This window comes from Palaemon carinicauda, chromosome 34 (assembly GCF_036898095.1).
Source record: "Palaemon carinicauda isolate YSFRI2023 chromosome 34, ASM3689809v2, whole genome shotgun sequence".
In the NCBI taxonomy this organism is placed as follows: domain Eukaryota; kingdom Metazoa; phylum Arthropoda; class Malacostraca; order Decapoda; family Palaemonidae; genus Palaemon; species Palaemon carinicauda.
Genome location: NC_090758.1, coordinates 76,916,834 through 76,935,665, shown reverse-complemented (window position 1 = coordinate 76,935,665; position 18,832 = coordinate 76,916,834). Strand labels below are relative to the sequence as shown.

At 35.5% G+C, this 18,832-nt stretch overlaps 2 protein-coding genes across 5 annotated transcripts; one reads left to right on the top strand and one right to left on the bottom strand.

Moving 5' to 3' along the window:
* Positions 1-224: 224 nt before the first annotated feature.
* LOC137626482 (uncharacterized) lies at positions 225-8,975 on the bottom strand. Of its 2 annotated transcripts, none has more exons than XM_068357501.1 (6): positions 8,809-8,975; positions 5,484-5,589; positions 3,621-3,672; positions 2,870-2,961; positions 2,129-2,362; positions 225-746 (listed from the first exon to the last, which is right to left on the bottom strand). In XM_068357501.1, the coding sequence occupies exons 1-6, from the start codon at positions 8,811-8,813 to the stop codon at positions 339-341; spliced, it is 897 nt and encodes a 298-aa protein (XP_068213602.1). In that variant the 5' UTR covers positions 8,814-8,975; the 3' UTR covers positions 225-338. The 2 variants fall into 2 exon arrangements, with proteins under 2 accessions (XP_068213602.1, XP_068213603.1); XM_068357502.1 differs by lacking the exon at positions 8,809-8,975 and adding an exon at positions 8,244-8,398.
* A 1,073-nt stretch (positions 8,976-10,048) lies between these two features.
* Positions 10,049-17,502, top strand: LOC137626672 (D-beta-hydroxybutyrate dehydrogenase, mitochondrial-like). Of its 3 annotated transcripts, XM_068357685.1 has the most exons (8): positions 10,051-10,677; positions 11,502-11,585; positions 12,133-12,301; positions 13,127-13,282; positions 14,032-14,137; positions 14,423-14,484; positions 16,205-16,347; positions 17,279-17,500. In XM_068357685.1, the coding sequence occupies exons 1-8, from the start codon at positions 10,516-10,518 to the stop codon at positions 17,432-17,434; spliced, it is 1,038 nt and encodes a 345-aa protein (XP_068213786.1). In that variant the 5' UTR covers positions 10,051-10,515; the 3' UTR covers positions 17,435-17,500. The 3 variants fall into 3 exon arrangements, with proteins under 3 accessions (XP_068213788.1, XP_068213787.1, XP_068213786.1); XM_068357687.1 differs by lacking the exon at positions 13,127-13,282 and having other exon boundaries at positions 10,049-10,677; positions 17,279-17,502; XM_068357686.1 differs by lacking the exon at positions 11,502-11,585 and having other exon boundaries at positions 10,050-10,677; positions 17,279-17,501.
* The last annotated feature ends 1,330 nt before the right edge of the window (positions 17,503-18,832 follow it).

The following is an 18,832-nucleotide window of genomic DNA, read 5'->3' as shown; positions in this document are numbered from 1 at the left end:
GTACTTTGTATTATCTTACAACATACAAAAGAAACACTTGGAACAACGAGTTTCGGCATGACACAATCTCAACGACAATAAAACTCCGGTTTTCAGAGTGATGTTGTGGTTCAAAGATCCTTGAATGAATATAAAGTCTCACTAGTTTCTATAGATTTCAGAAAGTAAATCAAGATTTATAGGGATTTACATATAGCTATTGGTGTTAGTGATTTAAACACAGGTAAAACTTACAATTTTATACATTAGAAACCTTGAAAAAAAATACATTTAGACTATCAGTACTACGCTACCACTCATGCTATATCCTGCAACCATGCTGCTCTTGAAGCTGCTCATCATGTTTCTTTGTTCTGAGGGACATAAACGAATGAACGAGACGGGTTGATCTCAGACCCGGCATTTTCATTAGAGTAGTAGTTTTCTTGCTGGGTGCTGTTTGGCACCACGATCACATTTTGTTGCTGCTGTAGTTGATGCCGTTGGATTGCTGTTACATTTTGTTGCTGCTGTAGTCGATGCCGTTGGATTGCTGTTAAATTTTGTTGCTGCTGTAGTTGATGCTGTTGGATTTCTGTTAAATTTTGTTGCTGCTGTAGCTGATGCTGTTGGCTTTCAGTCAGCATCTGTATTTGGGTGACTTCGTTCGATGTCATAGGATGAGAGTTTGCAGTAGAATGACCAAGGCTCTCCAGGGCAGTTGGGCCGTTGCCGAAATTCGCAGCCCCCTCCAGCACCGTGCGACACTGTAAAGACATCAATGATTGTATCATGGGAACAATTCAGATCTATTGGCAAGTTAGAGACTTTTAAAACACCAGAATCACTGCGCTCGCCTTACGAGAGAAACTACAGTCCTAAATGACAAAGAGGTATAGTAAGGTTCATGGTGCTATGAGTTGAGTTAAATTGGGAGGCCCAGGTGGTGAAGTATCAAGGATTTTATACATCCCAGTTGTAATGGGCTGAGTAGTTATAAGCAAAAGGATTTAACAGAGATAGAAAGGGTTTATCCTTGAGATAAAACCTTCCATTCAAACTTGTCTGAAAAAAAAAGGTGACGCACAAGAGAGATTTTCTGACTAGATTAGCATTTATGAGGAGATAAGTATAATGCCCTTTTCTCAGAGCTATTTTGTGCTGAACCAAACACTTATATCTCTATGCTGAATGAGACTTTTCAATGTCTAATCTTTATTTCATGATATTCTATCTTTTGTACACATGTTCCAACATCTATAATCTGTTAAACTAGAAAATAAACAGTGTATAGCATGAAAAATACAGGCACGCCAATGAATAATCTAAACAATATATACCATACCAGACTATTCACCGCCAATACACCACGTTGATCCAAGCGATTAATAGATACTTATTACTCTATAACAAATATTCCAATCAAACTATCTACAAGTTATTTGTGTCAGAAAATCTACTGTAAATTTCAGACCAAACAAGATTACGTTCCTTATTAACCTACATAGGCCTAATCTTCTCTCGTCATCTTTAAGGAGGATTTTCTTCACGTTGTTTACCTCTTAGGCTTTACCTTGACCCAGGATGCTTGGGTTGTCATCTCTAAATATGAAGCTGTAATTGGGACTTATCATTACTTCAGGGACTGGGGAATATGCATTTAACCAAGGGAGATACCCTTTTACCCCCAGGCTATTTGGAAATTTCCAACCCTTAACCCTCAGGGGGTTATTTTTTTCCCAGCACATTTTGCAGTATATTTTTTTTTAAATTGCTCTAACAGCCTTAATTTTCGTCATAGAGAGGTCAGGTTGGTCTCATTCTCTTGGAAAATGCCTGAAGTTTCTCAAAAAATTATCAAAAATATGAAGAAAAAAATTTTTATAGCATTTTTTTGCAAGGACGTACCGGTACGTCCATGGGGGGTAAAGGGATGGCTTTTGTGAAACCTACCAGTACGTCCTTTGTGGGTAAAAGGGTTAATCAATTATTATCTAATTTCTAAGTTCTACCGAGGCAACCTCTGCAGGTCTGGTATTGCCAAAGACAAAAAAATTAACACGCGATATACACATGCACGCAGCACTGGCCTCTAACTGGACACCAGCTTTTGTCGTTTGAGTTTGAAAACCAATGGCGTAGCACTTACTTTTCTGTAATAGAAGAAAAGCTCAATTAACATGGAGAAATTCCAAAAGCACGTGAAACTGCATCCAAACGCAGTAGAGTTTCCTTCCCAGTCGAATGGGGATATTTCAATAAATCTTGCATAATGTATTGTGGAAGAGATGAAGATGGCTATGCCAATTACTGTGGCTGACAGGAACAGGGTGATCAGACTGCGGAGACTCTTCAGGCCGCCGGGCGTAGGGAACTCGTCGCTCTGCACAAAGGGAAACTTCAATAATTATCCGGACACAAGTTTCATTCCAGATACAGATATCTCATTGCACGTCTCAGCGAATCGTACAAGACAGTGAGACACTTCGTATGATACCTGAAGTTTCATTCCAGATATCTCATTGCACGTCTCAGCGAATCGTACAAGACAGTGAGACACTTCGTATGATACCTGTATCATCGAACTTGCGGCTCTTCCGTACAAAAATCACCACCTTATCAGCATTACAACTATATGCATCAAACATGTATGTACATTTGTCTATACGTGTTTTTCCTGACTCCTTTGATATTCAACAAGCTTTATACAGTTCAGAAACTGTTCCTTAACCTCTGATATGGGCAATATTACTAACATCAACCACAATGACATATCAAACCTGGTTATTTTATCTATCCATGAATACACTACTGTCTATCGTATTACGATTTAGCCGCGAAAATTAACAGCCCAACTTGTAATAAGACGTAATTTGAATCCGATACTCACTGTGATAAGACTGAGAATGTAGAAGGTGCAGATGATATAGGCAGAGTTTACCCCTACTAAAAGGAATCCGTTGAAGTGCGTCGTTACAAAAGCTGAAAGAACCAAGGCGAGTCGTTATGTCGGTACAATGTTCCCGATACGATTATTTCATTCACCATAGTAAATTCTTTTTAGCGAGGCAGATTTGCACCAACTCGCAGCGGTGCCCTTTTCGCTCGGAAAAGTTTCCTGATCGCCGATTGATTGGACAACATAATCCTAGTCAATCAGACGACAGGAAACTTTTCCGAGCTAAAAAGGCACCGCTGCGAGTCGGTGCAAATCTGCCTTGCTAAAAAGAATTGACTATAGACAATATTCTGTACTTCCCATCAATATATCTGTAACTTCACGATGCTTATTAGAGTTACTTTATGCAACGCAATGTGAAAGTGTTCACTGTACATATATATATATATATATATATATATATATATATATATATATATATATATATATATATATATATATATATATATATATATATATATATATATATATATATATATATATATATATATATATATATATATATATATATATATATATATATATATATATATATATATACTATAAATAATGCATTAACTCACAAAACAGTTATAGCCTACAGAGTGGGGCCATTTTGTAGGAAGATATTTTCAAATATTCTACCTAATAAATATGAAAAACTTCTTTTATTATATGATTATAAAATGTATAATTAGCTCACCTGTATTGAAGCAAATGCCTGCAGGCACTCCGGCACATATAACCCAGAAAATCTATTGGAGAAAACAAGGAAAAGCAGTTATTTTTGTCATTATCTAGGCCTAAATATACTATGCAATATCATGGCCGCTGTAGAAGTACAAAATTTCAATCTAAATTTTGATGCTTATTTAAAACATTATTACCTAAGGATTATATATAAAAGCCATATTAATATATTAATTTATTTTTTTGGTAATTTTAATTTAACTATAAAAGTTTAATTACCAAAATTTAAACCATTGTAAAATGTTTTGTTTTTAAAAATGTACTTGTTGTCAACTCGACCAGAGTGAGATGCCAGATACCGACATATTTAAAAGCTTATTATCTAAGGATTATATATAAAAGCCATATTAATATATTAATTTAATTTTAGGTAAATTTAATTCAATTATAAAACCTTAATTACCAAAATTTAAACCATTGTAAAATGTTTTATTTTTAAAAATGAGGTTGTTGTCAACTCGACCAGAGCGAGATGCCAGATACCGACATATTTAAAAGCTTATTATCTAAGGATTATATATAAAAGCCATATTAATATATTAATTTAATTTTAGGTAATTTTAATTTAATTATGAAAGCTTAATTACCAAAATTTAAACCATTGTAAATATGTTTTATTTTTATAAATGTAGTTGTCAACTCGACCAGAGAGAGATGCCAGATACCGACATATTTAAAAGCTTATTATCTAAGGATTAAATATAAAAGCCATATTAATATATTAATTTAATTTTAGGTAAATTTAATTTAATTATAAAAGCTTAATTACCAAAATTTAAACCATTTTAAAATATCTTATTTTTAAAAATGTAGTTGTTGTCAACTCGACCTGGAAGAGATGCCAGATACTGCCATTTTTCCAAACATAACAGCATCGAAGAAAAATAGAATAATTGTAGCAATAATATGAAGAAGGAAAGAAGATAATAAGAAACTTTTAATTTAAATAAGAATTAATAGAAAATAGAGAATATTATATATATCAAATGAGGAAAAATGTGAAAAGAAAATAAAAGAATTGTGAAGAAATCTAAGGTGCCGATTAACTTTACTTCTATAATTAAAACTAATTTAATAAAAACAAATTAATCACCTTTGAAATTAATATAAAAGAGAAGAATAATTAAATTTAATATTTAAACCCACTTAAATGTCGTGAAGATATTACATTCCATGCAATGATTTTTGCAATTTAAAATAAAAACAACGGAAGTTTGTTTTGAATATAATATGAAATCTTTAAAAATTTCATGAAATATTTTCTCTATATAAAAATATATCAATTAATATAGTTTATATATGAAATGTCTATTTTAATGTTGTTGCTGTTCGTAAAATATATTTTTTTTATTTATTACTTCTCTTTTAGTTTATTTCCTTATTTCCTTTCCTCACTGGGCTATTTTTCCCTGTTGGAGCCCTTGGTCTTATAGCCTCCTGCTTTTCCGACTAGGGTTGTAGCTTCGCTATTATTATTATTATTATTATTATTATTATTATTATTATTATTATTATTATTATTAGCTAAGCCGCAACCCTAGTTGGAAATGTAGGATGCTATAAGCCCAGGGGTCCCAACAGGGAAAAATAGCCCAGTGAGGAAAAGGAAATATGGAAATAGATAGATAAACTATATGAGAAGAGTTACTAATAATAATAATAATGATAATGATAATAAATTTACATTAGCTCCAAAGATTGAGCCTCTCTCTCTCTCTCTCTCTCTCTCTCTCTCTCTCTCTCTCTCTCTCTCTCTCTCTCTCTCTCTCTCTCTCTCTCTCTCTCTCTCTCCCAGAAGAAGAAGGTGTTTACTTACAAAGCTCGTTATTGACAAACCCAGAACGACATTCCTATGGTAGGCCAAAGACTTTCCGTCCTCAGAATGGTAGTGGTGGGAACCGTACTGAGGAAACTGTTGCATACTGGAAAAAAAAAAAAGATAAAATATTAAAATAGGATAGATTAGAACCAGTTAGGGGTAATAAATGGTTTAAGTAAAAGGTGTTAATGTTTTTATTATTAATTTTTAGGTTTGTGTTTTGAATAAAGAAGGATTTTTTTTTAAATGTGGTGAATTCTGAATTAATGTTCTTTATTAGATTGTTCTTGGAAATATAAAAAAGGATTAATATACCATTGTTGGTTATATATGTATATGTATATATATATATATATATATATATATATATATATATATATATATATATATATATATATATATATATATATGTATATATATATATATATATATATATATATATATATATATATATATATATATACATATATATATATATATATATATATATATATATATATATATATATATATGTATAAATATTATATATATACTGTATATATATATATATATATATATATATATATATATATATATATATATATATATATATATATATATATTCTATCATAATATATATATATATATATATATATATATATATATATATATATATATATATATATATATATATACATATATATATATATATATATATATATATATATATATATATATATATATATATAAATATATATATATATACATATATGTATATACATATATATATATATATATATATATATATATATATATATATATATATATATATATATATATATATATATATCGTATTAACTCTTCCACAAAGCCACAGAACCACAGGAAAATCTTTAAATCTTTCTACAAGTATATTTTCCCGAGCAAGGATTCGAACCTTAGCACCGAGCAGAAATAAACGCAGACGGTTGAATTGAGCCTCCAGCCATAAAGAGGTATATGAGTTGATTCCTTTCTCTGCTGTACATGTGCCTATCTAATAATTATAATAAAAATAATCTTCCATTTTGTTTTGTAACTCCAATTTTAATCGGAAATTCTCAGCCGTATTTCAGTAAAACACAGGCGACCGTAACTTTCACCCTACTTCGTTATTATCTGCTACGGGTTTGTGACCGTAATATCACTCCTTTACGTCAATATATCCGATTTCAAAAACGGTAAATGCCTGGCAACATTTATTCCAGGATTTTTACCGTTCTTTTAATGCAAATTTTTAACAGCTCAGCATAATGTTATTTCTTCTACCATTCACTTCATGATAACAAACTTGACTATCCTAATAAGTTTACCGATGTGGTCACGTCCCTGACTGGTGAACGCCGGACTTGCGTTCGAGTCCCGCCCAAACTCATTAGTTTCTTTGGTCGCTGCAGTCTCACCATCCTTTTGAGCTAGGGTCTATCTGCTGAGTCATCAGTAGCCATTAGCTGGCCCTCCTTGGTCCTAGCTTGGGTAGAGAGGGGGCTCGGGCACTGATCATATGGATATATAGTCAACCTCTAGGGCATTGTCCTGCTTTCTAGGGCAATGTCACTGTCCCTTGCCTTTACCATTCATGAGCGGCCTTAAAAACTTTAAATATTTATGTAAGAGTGATCTTAAAATCAGTTAAGACCTATGGTCAATTTTATTTAGCGAGGCAGATTTGCACCGACTCGTAGTGGTGCCCTTTTAGCTCGGAAAAGTTTCCTGATCGCTGATTGGTTAGAATTACCTTGTCCAACCAATCAGCGATCAGGAAACTTCTCCGAGCTAAAAGGGCACCACTGCGAGTCGGTGCAAATCTGCCTCGCTAAATAAAATTTACTATAGTCACTCCTCATTTGGGGTATAATTACTCTCTAAAGTTTCGTAATAACTTACACATATGCCGAAAAGTTCGCTATACACAAATTAAGCCGCGGCATTATCAGATCCTTAATCTATAAACTGAGCATGCAAGCATATATACTCAGAAAGTGACATAACGGTTACATATACGAACTATTCTTTAAGCTTACAAATAAAAAAATCTGATTCATAGAAAAAACATAAATACACAATACAGTAGAAGAGATACAGGTGTTACTAAGACACGCATGGGATTATACAATACGGTGGAAATACCTCACTTACGGTTTTAAATGCCTGACTTCAATTGGACGGAATAGGCCCCAGTAGAAAAAAAGATGTAGAATCCACCGTATGGTCAGCTGTGTCGCACCAGAAAAATATTACGTAAAGATAGCTTCTCTAATTAAAATGTACACTTGGACACAATAGTACCTGGCACAACTCGCTCTAAGGAAGTGCACCCGTTCACACCCTTGCCGCGCGGAGAGTTCCTGCGTTTAGCCCCACACACCAGCTCTGCGATCTCTCCCTACAGGATCTGTTTAAATTACGCACCGCACAGCGAGTTGCGCTGGGAATTCCTGCGTCTAACTGTACTGTATTGATGCCAGAAGGCTTAAGGTCCATCCTCTCTACGACGAGCTTCGGAGCTTTCACGTCCCTGGTCTTACGATCCTCCATCCCCTGAGAGGCTGAGGATCTACCACGCCCCTTTGTTTTTATAACAACTCATTACTGGCCCTATTAACCTCTTCTATAGAAGACTATGAACAATAGAAGGTTTGATAACTGACTCCTATCTGTTGCTCTATGAACGCTATTATCTCACAAGCTCGACTGTAAACATAGACGTTGTGGGTACACTTGTCGGAGTTTACTCACTTGTTTAAGTTTTCCTAGTTCCTCCTATACACTTCTTCTTCCTCTTCTTTTCACTGATCCAAAACTGACTCTCGAACTACATGAGAATCTTCAGCCTCAGAGGAAAAACTGCTAATAGAACTGATTAGGAAGTAGAATGAAGCTAAGTCTTGACAAGATAAACAGAAAAGTTATCAGATACCAAACTTATCAGTATTTTATGAATTATGATAAATGAATAACATTGGGTTACATGCACATACTCTCTCTCTCTCTCTCTCTCTCTCTCTCTCTCTCTCTCTCTCTCTCTCTCTCTCTCTCTCTCTCTCTCTCTCTCTCTCTCTCTCATTTTCAATATTCGGAAGTATTTCAAAATATCTCTACTGCTCTCCCTACTTTCCTCCCAGAATCTTTTTCTTCTTCTTTGTCCTGTTACTATTCTTCTCTCTCTCTCTCTCTCTCTCTCTCTCTCTCTCTCTCTCTCTCTCTCTCTCTCTCTCTCTCTCTCTCTCTCTCTCTGTCCCCCCTCACAAATGTTTTTTTTTCTCTTCTTTCTATGCTTCATACATACTATTGACTCTTTTACCTCATAAGCAGTGGGGGCTGATTACTGCGTGCCACGTTGAATGGGCCGTCCAGAAGCTCCAAGCAACGTCCCGTTGCAAACCCTTTGATAACTAGCAACAAAAATCCTCACTCAAGTTAACTTCACTATGATGATAACAATACTAATCTTTATAGCAGGCACCGAAAGATCATAAACTGCCATTTACACCGCTTATCAGGATGAACTGATCGCTCGAATGATTGCGCGTGATCTCCATCGCATTGTTTATCAAAGCCATAAAAATCGCTTGCAAACAATGGCAAACTACGTCCCACTGGAAGAATGTTTGAATGGGAAATAATGCAATCGTTTATCATTGTGTCCAATAAATGGGTGTATTCAAGGTTACAGTGTTAGGGAATAGGCAGTATGCAATCTTTCCTTGCCTCTTCTTCTTCTGCTAAAATTAAATTGTATCAAATCTTTTCCTAGTATGGGGATGCCTAAAATCATGATCTAGTATCTTACTAAGTGGGTATACCTCAACGTGGTGGAAGGATTTGCGTATCACCATGATTAGCAAAGCTGTACGAGTCGAGGCCACCTCTGCTAGGGTGGTTTGCTGTGAGCGATCAGACGAGAATCTCCCACCGTCACCAATCCGCAGTGGCCAGCATGATGATGAATACTGGCCAAACCCCAGACATGAGATTGACGTCTGAGGGTTTTGTTCAGGATTGAGTTAGAAATGGCTGCATTTGTTATATATATATATATATATATATATATATATATATATATATATATATATATATGTGTGTGTGTATACATATATATACATATATATATATATATATATATATATATATATATATATATATATGTGTGTGTGTGTGTGTGTGTGTGTGTGCCCTAGAGACCTAGAATTAAAATCACAAGCAAGCTGATCTACTAAATCGAACAGGGACATCATCTGATCTAAGAATTAGATTATATCCCTGGTAGCTGGTTGAATGTGGTGGATAGTAGCCAAAATGGATAAAAGGGCAAATGAATTACCATTATTAGTCTAAAATAGACTTTGTAAGAACCAAAAGTCTAATTATCAACTCTATCAGCAGAAAAGAATGTGTATAATTGAAGGAAATTCTTCAATAGCATTATCAAACGCAGATAAGATAAACGAACCTCTTCTTCTCGGTTGAAAGGCCGACGTGACTGTCAAACAGAGAGATAAAACTCTGGCGATAAGCAAAATGCAAAAAGGGGTGTTCGACCATCGACAGTTCAACGGGTCTCGTAAAACCGTCGAATCAAGGATCGCTGTGTTGCATACCTCGTTGACAAGAGACTCGATATACGCTTTTCGGTTTTTGGTTATTGCACTCATTCTGTTTTCCTACTGTGTGCCTTGAGAGATCTACTGTAGGCAATTCTAAATGTCCCTTGCAGCATCGTCTTGGCCTACACGTACAGTGTTTATTGGCTTCTTATGATCTCCCCGCATAGCAACATCTTTAATACTGCCTTGTGACAAATTGACAACTCGGGTGAATTTGTTTACAAACAAAGTCGACAATAGATTAATCATATCACAAGATTATAGAGCTGAATATCCATCGCTTTATTTCATAAATGATAATCAAATCAATTAAATAAATAACTCATTCATGTAGTAGTTTATATATTTAACTGAATCTTCAAAGACGAGAAATCGACACCGAAGCGTTACGGTACAACTTCGCCATGCTTAACTTGGACAGGACTATAAGAATCCTCTTCTGTGGGGTGGTAAGCCTAGCAGTCTCTGTCCCCCTACACTTCTTGGGTCTGGCCGACGCCCGTCTCTTCTTCCCGGGGGCTTGGCTCCTCTCGACGTGCTTTTACGCGATCGTCGCCAACTTGAGAGTAAGTCGATTTCGCGAGGTATTCACGCATGCGTGCGTTTGTGTATTCTAACAGAAACAGTAACATCTAATGTTTTGAACTTCCACTTTTAGGAGAGAATAAAACCAAGTTCCTATGTAAGGTTAGATTGTCTTCATTTGTTCTATTCTGGGATAAAGGCTTAGTAGTAAAAATAGTCGCTATAATGTACATGGAAGTAGAAATCATAGAAGGTCATTGTGGTTAATAAAAATACATTTATATCTATGAAATAGAATAGCTAACTGTATATATATATATATATATATATATATATATATATATATATATATATATATATATATATATATATAATGTTATACATGTTTCTATTTTGAGAAATATTTATACAATTCTAATTCATAAAACAATATCGAAAAGATTTTCCAGCGTGTGACTTCTCTCTTGTTATAATTATTATAATAATAATAATAATAATTATTACTATTATTATTATTATTATTATTATTATTATCATTATAATTATCATTATTGTTATTATTATTATTATCATTATAATTGTTATTATTATTATCATTATTATTATTATTATTGTTGTTATTATTATTATTATTGTTATTATTATAATTATTATTATTATTATTATTGTTATCATTATTATCATTATAATTATTATTATTATTATTATTATTATTATTATTATTATTATTATTATTATTATTATTATTATTATTCAGAATGCTCAAATTCTTCCGGAACGAACCAAGAAGACGATCATCTTCCAAAGATCGTCCAGAAGCAAACCCACACGTAATTTCTATACTATATCTCTATACTATTTCCAGGTCCCCGAGTCCGGAAAGGCCGTCCTGGTAACGGGATGCGACTCCGGCTTCGGACAAGGTCTGGCGATACGTCTACGTCAACTCGTAAGTCACAGGGCCTTAAGTCAGGTTATTTTCACCGTTTTTTTTTTCTAGAGTTGAAGTTCTCGTTTGCATCGCGGTATACTCGCACATTATTTTCACTTTGTTGTTAACGGTGATCTTGTAGCTGATTCTAGGATATTCTTGTTATCAATATTGTTGTTATTGATAATAATAATAATAATAATAATAATAATAATGATAATAATAATCCATTGAATCGATCACATGTACAACCACTGAAACATAGTATACTCGATCACCGAATGAGCAGAAACGCTATACAGTATACCTATTGCGTTAAACCCATCTATTCCTTTATAGTCTAAGTATCAAATTGCCTGTTTGACAGTTAGTCAACTATGGTGTGTAACAACTAAATCACAAGAACATATTGTTAATAAGGCTATAACAAAAGACCAGCTGAAAACTGGTAGGCTCTGGAAGACTCTGGAAGACTCTGGAAGGCTCACACCTTCTGGAGCCGCGAACATCGCCATAACACTAAAATTAGATTTAATAAACTATTCTTCCTCCCCCTCCCCAAAAGGGTTTTCGCGTCTTCGCCGGGTGCCTCAAGGCGGATGCTGCCGGCGAAGGGGCCGAGAGACTCCGAAGACTCTTCTCCGACCGCATGCACGTCCTGCAATTGGACATCACCAAGGAGGAGGAAGTGAGCGGTGCTCTACACGAGATCAAGAGAATTCTACCCGGGTCTGGTAAATAAGATTTTCGCGTGTCGTTTTTTGTAACTGCTAGTAGCCGGTAGGCCCTGGTGCTTCCTTTGGCGCCTTGGTGACCGCGGATGTAGCAGCAGTAGGGGATTCAGCGCACGAAGCTTCACCCATGGTGGATAACGGGGGAGGGTGGGCTTGGCACCCTAGCAGTACCAGCCAAATTCGGCTGAATCTCTCGTTAGGCTGGGAGGAGCAAAGATAGGAAAGGTTCCATTTTGTTCATTTGTTTGATGTCGGCTACCACCCAAAATTGGATTAAGTGCCTTGTTAAATAGATAGATAGCTAGTAGCCTATTACTACTACTAGCCGGCTACTACTACTAGCCTATTGCAGCTGCTTATTCACTCATTGTATTGCCTTCTAAGGCCTCATTGTGACCGATTTTCAATTGCACTAGATGGTTATTTTGGTCTGCTACAAATCTCGATAGCATGTACAGGTCTTCTTAAAAAAAAAAAAAATGGGCGCCAATAATCAAATCGTAGTGTAAGCTATAAGAATACTAAACTACATATGCTCCAACTACTTTTAGTCATAATTCTATTATTACTAAAATTAATAATGATGATAACAACCTAAAGTGTTACCTATCATCTCAAGGATCACTTTTAACTCATGTTTATTTCAGTGATGAGGATAGTAATTATTCACTTTCCAATTCATATTGAGAGAAAGATTTGACCTTTTCTCTTCAATAATTAGCTAATTTGATAATGCCTCCAAAATAGATTATTTAGATTCTATTGCAGTATAAATACGTTTCAATGATAGTATACAGTAGCTTCATCCAATCGTGTCTCCCGCAGAAGTCCTGTGGGGCGTGATCAACAACGCCGGGCTCTCGACCTTCGGTGCCGTGGAGTGGGTGCCCATGAGCACGTACAGGAAACTGGCAGAGGTCAATATATTTGGGCACATATCTGTGACCAAGGTCTTCCTTCCTCTTATCAGGAAATCGAAAGGTAAGCAAACCTAGCCTAACCTGACCCAACTTAGCCTAGCCTGACCGAACTACGACAAGTCTTTTCTTCTTCCGGTTTGACCTTCTGCCTTCTATACCCATTTCGCTGAGGTGACCATTTCCATGCACACCATCAGCAACAATATCTTTAATGGATTTATTCGTTCATTTATCAGGCACCCATTGACATTCTACCGCTAGGAGTTATTGTTTCCTTTGACTGTCCACGTAATACTACATTGGATCCTTCTCTAGTTTTCCTTTGCTTGCGCATACAGTAAATGGTCTGGCTTATTCTTTACACATTATCCTCTTTCCTCATACACCTGACAACACTAAGATAACCAAAAAATTCTTCTTCATGTAAGGGGATAACTTTTGCACTGTAACTATTAAGTGGCTACTTTCCACTTGGTAAGGGTAGAAGAGACTCTTTAGCTATAGTAAGCAACTCTTGTAGGCGAAGGATACTCCAAAATCAAACCATTGCTCTCTAGTCTTGGGTAGCGCCATAGCCTCTGTACCATGGTCTTCCACTGTTTTGTGTTAGAGTTCTCTTGCTTGAGGGTACTCTCGGGCATTCTATCTTTTTCCATACTGCCTTTCCTCACTGATTTATTTTTCTTGTTGGACCCCCTGGGCTTATAGCATCCTGCTTTTTTTTCTACTAGGGCTGTAGCTTAGCAAGTAATAACATTAATAATAATGATATTTCATCACTTTTCTCCAAACATTTTCCTTTCCCGACAGGTCGCATAGTCAACGTGACCAGCGTGGAGGGACGTATGGCCGGGCCACTCGTCTCTGCCTACGACTTGACGAAATTCGCCATGGAAGGGTTCAGCGATTCTCTGAGGTCAGTTCTTTCATCTATTTCCCTTCTGGATTCAAAGCTTATAGAGATTAGTTTAAATCCCACAAGGGGATTAAAAAACTTCATTTATTCCCCCTTCGGATCCAAAGCAATAAATTTGAAATATGCTAATATATCTAAAAATTAATCTTGACTTTCAACTGCATTGCCTATAATTCTCACAATAGACTTATGAACAGCTTGTCAAACCTCCATGTAATAAACGCGTACGTTAGTTTGCATACACAAGTACGTACTTACACGTCGACCATCTATTCGTCTCTGCAGACACGAAATGAGACGATTCGGCGTCAACGTCTGTCTCGTCGAACCTGGAAACTTTACTGCAGGTAATATAGGCTAATGTCTGGTTTAACTATACCCTCTCACCAGGAAGTTTCCCCCAGCCCTGGGGAGCCCTTGGGGCCTCCAGGAAGCTCCCCCTGGCCTAGGGAGGATCTGTGGCTCCCAAGATGCTCCTCCTCACCCTGGGGGTCTCAAGAAGCTCCAAGGATGGAACTCTGTCCCTTTGAAACAATGTTGATTTGTGGTCATTTCAAACTTAATCTACCTTTTTGTTTGTCAACCGATTTTCATGATTTAAAAAGTATTTTAAAGATAATTTTATCAGTTAAACTTTCATATAATTTTTCTTGTCAATCCTAATTTTTTATGGATTTAAGAAATATAAATAATTTTGAAAGTAGCCCTTTTACATATGGAAGTTTTCATAAGTACCCTTCAGTTATCTTTAGAGGATAAAATTTTCATATTTTTCATAGATAAATAATACATATTGGTTATTAAACAAAAATAAAGTAGTTTTTTTCAGATACACACACACACACACACACACACACACATATATATATATATATATATATATATATATATATATATATATATATATATATATATATATATATATGCAGTATATATATATATATATATATATATATATATATATATATATATATATATATATATATATATGTGTGTGTGTGTGTGTGTGTGTGTGTGTGCACGCGCGCACGCACTAAAAGCATAGGCACACACACACCATATATACACAGAAGAAATAAGTCAGGGACCTCAGTTCCTATCTTTTCTCATATGTGTTCTTCGTTCTTTCTCTATTTCCTTTCCTCACTGGGCTGCTTTCTCTGCAGGAGCCCTTGGGTTTATAGCACCCTCTTTTTTTCCTATTTAGGTTGTAGCTTGGCTTATACTAAATATAATAAAATCACGATATATCAACATAAAGTTAGCGAACCATGAATAAGAAATGTAAAATGACTACATATAGATGGGTGAAATGGCCACAGAAACTAACTGAATATATTCACTAATATCTCTTTTCCTGGATAAATATAAGCTTTTGGCTTATATAATTATTATCTTTAATACTTTATACATCTTTAAGCATAATTAAACAATCAATCAGTTTCCAAATTGTTAATATATAAGCTAAAACGTGATGCACTTTCCCTTAAGTTTTTTTTATTTAAGTTAGGCTAAGATTTTGGAGTATAGAACACGGACTATTTGTGTCTTAATAATCATAGAAAATGTCATATAATAGGGATAACTAATATAATTATTTTGACAACTCTTCTACAATGTATAAATACAGTTGCTTACATATATAAAAAAATCATATTTTAACTAATATTAAACTTATTTTCATTAAAATAACCATTTGAAACATAAAATACAGACATTTTACTTACTAAAAAATGTAATAATTTCAATTTTGAAAATTCCAACCTTTTCACTTAATTATATTTTATTTTAAATTATAGAAATATTTCTTAAAATTCACCTCGTCAGAACTTTATTTAAATTTTTAACTGAAGATTTTAACAGCTATTTTGACGTCATGGTTAAATCATAGGCAGAATATCTTGATGTTTTTGTTAGATCTAAAAGTTGTTTGCTTAGAATAATAATAATAATAATAATAATAATAATAATAATAATAATAATAATAATAATAATAGTAATAATAATAATAATAATAATAATAATATCTATAAGCCTAATTACTCTTCCTGCGTATGTGCGAACCAGGCACGAACCTCAACACGGATGAGGCAGTGGTCCGCTTCGCCGAGGAGATGTGGTGCGCGATGGACGACGACGTCAAGCTGACCTACGGGAAGCAGCATTTCAACGACGTCGTCTCCTCCAGGATGTTGGTCAACAGGTCCGGGGTCAGTGCACGCGCTTGGTATCTAGAATGCGAGCGGTTATAATAATAGAGGGCTGGAAGAGTGTCATATGTCTAGATCTACGGTGAACGTCAGGAATGATGGCGGGAAGTCGGATAGACGCGGGGTAATACCAGAGATTGATATGTAGAATGCAAAAGGGCTTATTGACTACCGAAGGGGATAGATTAGGTCTAGACCTCCGGGACTGCGGGTAGTTGGATAGACAGGGCTTAATACGAGAGGTTGATATTTAGGGCTTATTGACTACTGAAGGGGATAGATTAGGTCTAGACCTCTGAGACTGCGGGTAGTTGTATAGACTGGGCTTAATACGAGAAGTTGATATTTAGGCTATGGGATAGAATAGGTTTAGACCTCCATGAATGCCAGTAACGACGGCCGAATATTGGATAGATGGGGTTAATACGAAAAGTGGTAGCGTCCTTGCCCGATGATTGCCAGACTGGGGTTCGAGTCCCGCTCAAACTCATTAGTTCCTCTGGTCGTTGCAATCTCACCGTCCTTGGGACCTAAGGATGGGGGCTTTGGGGGAGCCTATAGGTCTATCTGCTGAATCATCACCAGCCATTGCCTGTCCCTCTCTTGGTCCTAGCTTGGGTGGAAAGGGGGCTTGGGCGCTGATCATATGTAATATGGTCAATCTCTAGGGCATTGTCCTGCTTAACAGGGCAACCGAAGAGGATAGTACAGGTCTAGACTCAGGACTACCAAAGGGGATAGGACATAGCTAGAACCTCTGTGAGTGCTGAGAACAAAGTGCAGATTTTGATAGAGGGAAATTAGTATAATTGGTGAATATTTGAAATGGTCTAGATCTCATTGAAGGCTACAAGTAAGCCTAAGTCTTAAATAACTAGACGAGTAACTAATGTAATCTTGACGGTGTTTCTGTTTTTCAAATGTCCCCCAGGAGACGGACGTAACACCGGCAATAGAGGCAATGGTCGACGCGCTCACGCAGAGGTTCCCGCAGGCTCGATACATCCCGATGGGGCTCGATCTGTACCTGAAGATGCTTGTGGCCGAACATTTGCCCGAGTGGGTCCGCGACCACTTCTTCGTTTGATTTGCTCGTCTGTCTTTTTGCGAGTATTAAAGAAGAATAAATGTAGCCTACCAACTTAGAATATGTTTCTAATAATTTGTTTACTGATATGTTTACAAATATTAGTTGGTAAACAAGAGAGTATTTACTAAAAGACTTCAAAATTAAATTCTTGCATCTATTTCTCAATTTCTTATTGTTTTATTTTCCCTTTGGCGAGACACGGATACAAGGTTGCAATTTCTGGCAATTCAGGTCTTCCTAGACTGTACCATCCTACACAGTAATACTATATATACAGTTAATTCTAAAAGCCATGCCTTCTCCATCATGAGGCTCAATACTACGCAGTATTCTAGGAGTTTTATTCCAGACGCGGCCAGATTGTGGGATGATCGTCCTAACTTCGCAATTGAATCGGAGGAACTTCATAAGTTCAAAGTCGCAGCGAATGTTTTTATGTTGAACAGGCTGGCATAAGTCTGTTTTCATAGTTTATATATGACGAATATATTTCAATGTTGTTACTGTTCTTAAAATAGTCTATAGTTTTTAAATAACTACTTCTCATATATAGTTTATTTCCCTATTTCCTTTCCTCACTGGCCTATTTTTCCTGTTGGAGCCCTTGGGCTTATAGCATCTTGCTTTTCCAACTAGGGTTGTGGCTTAGCTAATGATAATAATAATAATAATAATAATAATGATAATAATAATATCTCTCTTTTTACTTGAGCCACCCGTTTTAAGAAAAAGGGGCTCATACATCTAATGAAAGGTCCGTGGTTCGCTCCCAGCCTTGAATAATCAGTATCAGTTTGCACTCGAGTTAAGAAAGACTTCATTTTCCCACTCAAAAAAAGCTATATATATATATATATATATATATATATATATATATATATATATATATATATATATATGTGTGTGTGTGTGTGTGTGTGTGTGTGTGTTTCCCTATTTTCTTTCCTTGCTGGGCTATTTTCCTTGTTGGTGCCCTTGAGCTTATAGCATCCTGCTTTTCCAACTAGGGATGTGGCTTAGCTAATAATAATAATAATAATAATAATAATAATAATAATAATAATAATAATAATAATAATAATAATAATAATAATAATATCTTTCTTTTTACTTGAGCCACCCGTGGTGGTGAACATTGCCAAACCCCAGCTATGACTAAGGACATGTCTGAGGCCTTTGTCCTGCAGTGGATTAGAAATATGTGTGTGTGTGTGTGTGTGTGTGTGTGTGTGTGTGTGTGTGTGTGTGTGTGTGTGTGTGTGTGTGTGTGTGTGTCGCATCAACTGAAATTGATTGCCTCGACTTGGCGACTGTGCTGTCACCGGCTGTCTGCAGTGGTGAGTCACCATTAATTATTCTCATCTTATAAAGCTGTAATAATAATAATAATAATAA

Bases quoted from the DNA above. Each gene is read 5' to 3' on its own strand.
- LOC137626672 (XM_068357685.1), top strand. From the start codon at position 10,516: ATGCTTAACTTGGACAGGACTATAAGAATCCTCTTCTGTGGGGTGGTA. The intron at 13,283-14,031 runs GTAAGCAAACCT...CTTTCCCGACAG, and splicing joins TCTTATCAGGAAATCGAAAG to GTCGCATAGTCAACGTGACC. The intron at 16,348-17,278 runs GTCAGTGCACGC...AATGTCCCCCAG, and splicing joins TGTTGGTCAACAGGTCCGGG to GAGACGGACGTAACACCGGC.
- LOC137626482 (XM_068357501.1), bottom strand. The intron at 2,962-3,620 runs GTGAGCTAATTA...TGGTTCTTTCAG, and splicing joins AGGCATTTGCTTCAATACAG to CTTTTGTAACGACGCACTTC. The intron at 2,363-2,869 runs GTGAGTATCGGA...CCCTTTGTGCAG, and splicing joins ACATTCTCAGTCTTATCACA to AGCGACGAGTTCCCTACGCC.